This window comes from Pteropus vampyrus, unplaced genomic scaffold (assembly GCF_000151845.1).
Source record: "Pteropus vampyrus isolate Shadow unplaced genomic scaffold, Pvam_2.0 Scaffold6, whole genome shotgun sequence".
NCBI lineage: Eukaryota > Metazoa > Chordata > Mammalia > Chiroptera > Pteropodidae > Pteropus > Pteropus vampyrus.
Genome location: NW_011888787.1, coordinates 2,343,392 through 2,347,185, shown reverse-complemented (window position 1 = coordinate 2,347,185; position 3,794 = coordinate 2,343,392). Strand labels below are relative to the sequence as shown.

The following is a 3,794-nucleotide window of genomic DNA, read 5'->3' as shown; positions in this document are numbered from 1 at the left end:
TTCTTAATCTCCATTAAATAATTGTGTGTGTTTTCAATTTCCTTCCTGGTCGATATTTCCATAATGATGCAAAAGAAGACAGAATATTTCAAAATATTATTTGCCTGTGTTTTAGCTCGAAATCCCACAGAAAATGGGATCACTAACAGTAAAACTGATAAGAATAAACTCATCAGACATTTTTTCTGGTCAATTTGTTCTAGTTTATGTTTTGCTGCTTCTGGGATTAGTTGCGCCCTCTACCTAGAAATCAGACTTTCTATAACACAGGAAACGATGACACCAGGTGGTAGTTTGCTTTTACAGTTGAGCTCGAAAGACAAAAAAAAAAAACCCACGTGGTTGACCTTTTTGCTTGTCTTTAAATTCTCTGAGGTTTAAAAGCCAGCTAGATTCTACTAATTTGCATAATTTCAGTAGCGGTGGGAACGAAAACTAAAACCTGGGTAATGGTTTGTGGATAATGTGATCAGTGATTACAAAATAAAATAAAAGCAATCAAGATAATCCCACTAGTTGTCTTTCCCAGATCAGAACCCTATATTGGGTAGGCAATACACCAGCTAAAAACTACACTTCCCAGCCTTCTTTACGACAAGGAAGGTCAATGAGAAGTAAACTAGAGTCATTGGGTAAGTCTCCATCCAGACAGCTTCTAAAGAGAGCTAACTCAGCCGGGGCGCTTTCCCTTTGTCCTTGCCTCATCTCTTTTCCTACTTCCTGAAATATGGATGAAATGGCTGTAGATGCAGCAGTCATTCTGCAACCATGAAGCAACCTTGAGGATGGAAATCACGTGCTAATAATGACGGAACAGATAAAAATAAAGAATTTGAGTTACTGATGGTGTGGCACTGTCACTATGGACTGCCCGCATCTGACTTGTCTTTTAATTAGGAAAAAGAAACTTCTTTCTTGTAAAAGCACTGAACCTAATCCTATCTGAAATAGTTTTCAATTATAAGGGCTTACTTCATGCCGGAAACTTTGCAAAGTACTTTACATTTAAGCCTAAAATAATTCTGAGTCACTATTATTATTCTCATTTTATTGGTCAAAAAAATCAAAGCGTAGAGAAGTCAAGTTTAACCGTCCCTAAATTACTAACTAGTAAGAGGTGAAGTCTGAATTCAAACCCAGGTCTCCTGCCTCCCAGCCCACACTCTTGGTAAGTGTACCTGCTAGTCAGCTACTCGCCACCCAGTGTGTGAACTGACATTAGGTATTAGGCGGTCCAATCATCCTCATTTCACAGATAAGCAAACTCAATTCCTGAAGTAAAACCACACGCTGGCATCACACAGTTTGTTAAGTAATCAAATCGGAACATACTAGATGGCCCCTCTGGAAATACTGGCTGAATCAAAATATCATCCTATATAAACTTTAATTTCCATTAAAATGTCTGATCGCTACTGCCTCACTGGGTTCATTCATCAATCTACGGCAGTCTGGCGATTGTCCACCGCTCTCTTAAAACTGTTCTCACAGAGAAAGCAATGAACCTTCCAAATGATAAACCCAAATCCCTCTTTTCCTTCTCCTTCCTCATTCTTCCACAGCATCTGACACTTGTCGACCGACTTCCATTTCCTTGACACTTCCTCCTTCCGTAACCCTCCTCCCCAATCCATTTTCCACGCTGCCAACACGTCTCCTCCTCTGACACTTATCTAATGACGCGTTCTACTTCTTCAAAAGCTTTCATTGGCTTGCCACTACAATCGGTTAAAATTGGAAACTGTTAGTGTTTCAAAGTTCTAAAAAATGTGAATGAATAACACATGAACATAATTCAAAAAGTATTAAAGAGTACATAATAAAAAGGAAGTCTCTTCCCACAGTGTCTCATAACCTCCAAACCTCCTTCCCCGCAGGCAGTCACTGCCACCAGTCCTTTCGAAATACTTTCAGAGATAGTCTACGAGACGCTATGTACCTCAGAGCTGGCCCTGTATAGAGGGGTGGCCCATGAGACGTAAGGTCTTATCTCGCCACTTCTCCGACACATTCCACGAGGAAACCCAGACGATTTTATTAAGAAGCATATTCATCCCGGGAGTCACTCTGGAGAGGAGCCACGTGAGTGTGCACAATAGTACCACATATACTACGCTATACCCCATAAATACGTCTGGCTTCCTTTCTTTATGGCAAGAGAGCTGGGGTGGGAATCCTCAGCTAGGGCTGAAAGGAAACCAGAGCACATTACGCTTGGAGCACATTCCTCACACGAATCACCAGCGTCCACGAATGTTTACGGCTCCGCTTCGCACTAAGTTCCAGAATATTTAATAGTATATTAAAATCACTGATGCACAGAGATACCCGAGAGCTTTCTTGCTTAGGAGAGGGGGGAGGATCTACCAAACGGTCAGTGGGCTTCGACGAGAGAGAAGGACACCGCCGAAGGACTCCGCACAGCTGGGCTTTCTCACATGCTTATGTGCACGTTAGGACAGAATTACCTCTTTTGTTCTATCTTTTCTTTCCATTTCTTTCCTGCTGCTGTGTGCCTAGGCGAAAGGAAAGGCAAGTATGATGAAAAAGGGCGATGCTCTCAGAGCACCCGCAATGGAAGAAAAGCCACTGCGGTGTGACAAACTAAACAGTGGAGGAGATGAGAGACCGAGGCTCACTGCTGCGGTCACCCACAGCTAGGGCACCGCATCGCTCCGTCTCCTCAGTCACCGTATGCTTAACACTAATCGGAACCCATCACTGCATCCGCTTACTTCCACTTCTTTTCAAGGAAATCTGTATCGAAGGCGTCTGGCAGACATTCAGGAGCAGTCACCAAGGATTGCTTGAATAAATCCGTTAGGTGGGCTGCAACTTTAAAAATAGATGCATTAAACGTTTATCCTCACTTCTTTACAGCGAAGCACACAAGCAGTACCCGATTACTCATTTGAGATACTTTCTAAGAGCCTATATTTAATCTGTCAAGTGTTTACTAGAATTGCCCTGATCGAGCTGAAATATGACAGTAAACGAGACCACTTTTATGAAGTAGCCTACTAAGGAACACGTCTTAAGATCAAAGTGTAAAACGTGGTGACATATCAGTAAAGGAATCAGCACTCTACCTAACTGGATTTATTCATTTCTGAAGCACCAAAACTTAAAAAAAAAAAAAACAAAACTCATTTTACTGAAATTCTTTTTCTTAACAAAAAAAATCTAAGGATCTAAATCTAAGGATATGAATATAATACGATGGTTGTTTGATAATGGGGGCAGTGATTCTCGGAGCTTATTCCACAGGACGCAATCTCAGTGGGACGTTAAAACGAGTTTCCACGGTTATATAAGCTTGGCAATCTCGGGCTCATTCAAGGTTAAACCAGTTTCACTGGTGCACTACTTTTTATATCCTTCATTAGTTAATGCACATTGTGACTCTTCGAAGAAAATAAGGCAATAGGTAGCATCCTCCAAGCTTATTTTATCATCAAACTTGGTTTTGGTGGAGCCATCTCGTAGACTAGCGTCTGAGGAAACGTTCTGGGGGGTGCTGACTCGGGATCAGCACTATTAACATGTCGGGAGCAGCTGTACGTATGCAAGACCCTGTTTGACTCCTGCGTCTGTCTGTTTGTAACCTTGTATGTTTGAAATATATGTTTAGTTTTTCCTTCATTATTGGGCAACCTACCCACCTCTGTGGTGACTGTTCCCTCATGCCAGAGGTTATAAATTCAAATGCCACAAGGTAGGGTTACTAGATAAAGTACAGGGCAAATATAACATGGGACATATTTATACTAAAATATTATTTGTTGTTGATCTGA

The 3,794-nt window shown here is 41.5% G+C and overlaps 1 protein-coding gene across 1 annotated transcript in view; it reads right to left on the bottom strand.

The window, feature by feature from the left end:
* SPAG17 (sperm associated antigen 17) overlaps nucleotides 1-3,794 on the bottom strand; it is a 162,099-nt gene that overhangs the window by 14,178 nt on the left and 144,127 nt on the right. The window contains exons 37-39 of the mRNA XM_011368749.1: nucleotides 2,736-2,835; nucleotides 2,469-2,516; nucleotides 2-45 (exon numbers count right to left, since the gene is read on the bottom strand). Coding sequence (XP_011367051.1) covers nucleotides 2-45; nucleotides 2,469-2,516; nucleotides 2,736-2,835 — 192 coding nt within the window. The remainder of the gene's footprint in view (nucleotide 1; nucleotides 46-2,468; nucleotides 2,517-2,735; nucleotides 2,836-3,794) is intronic.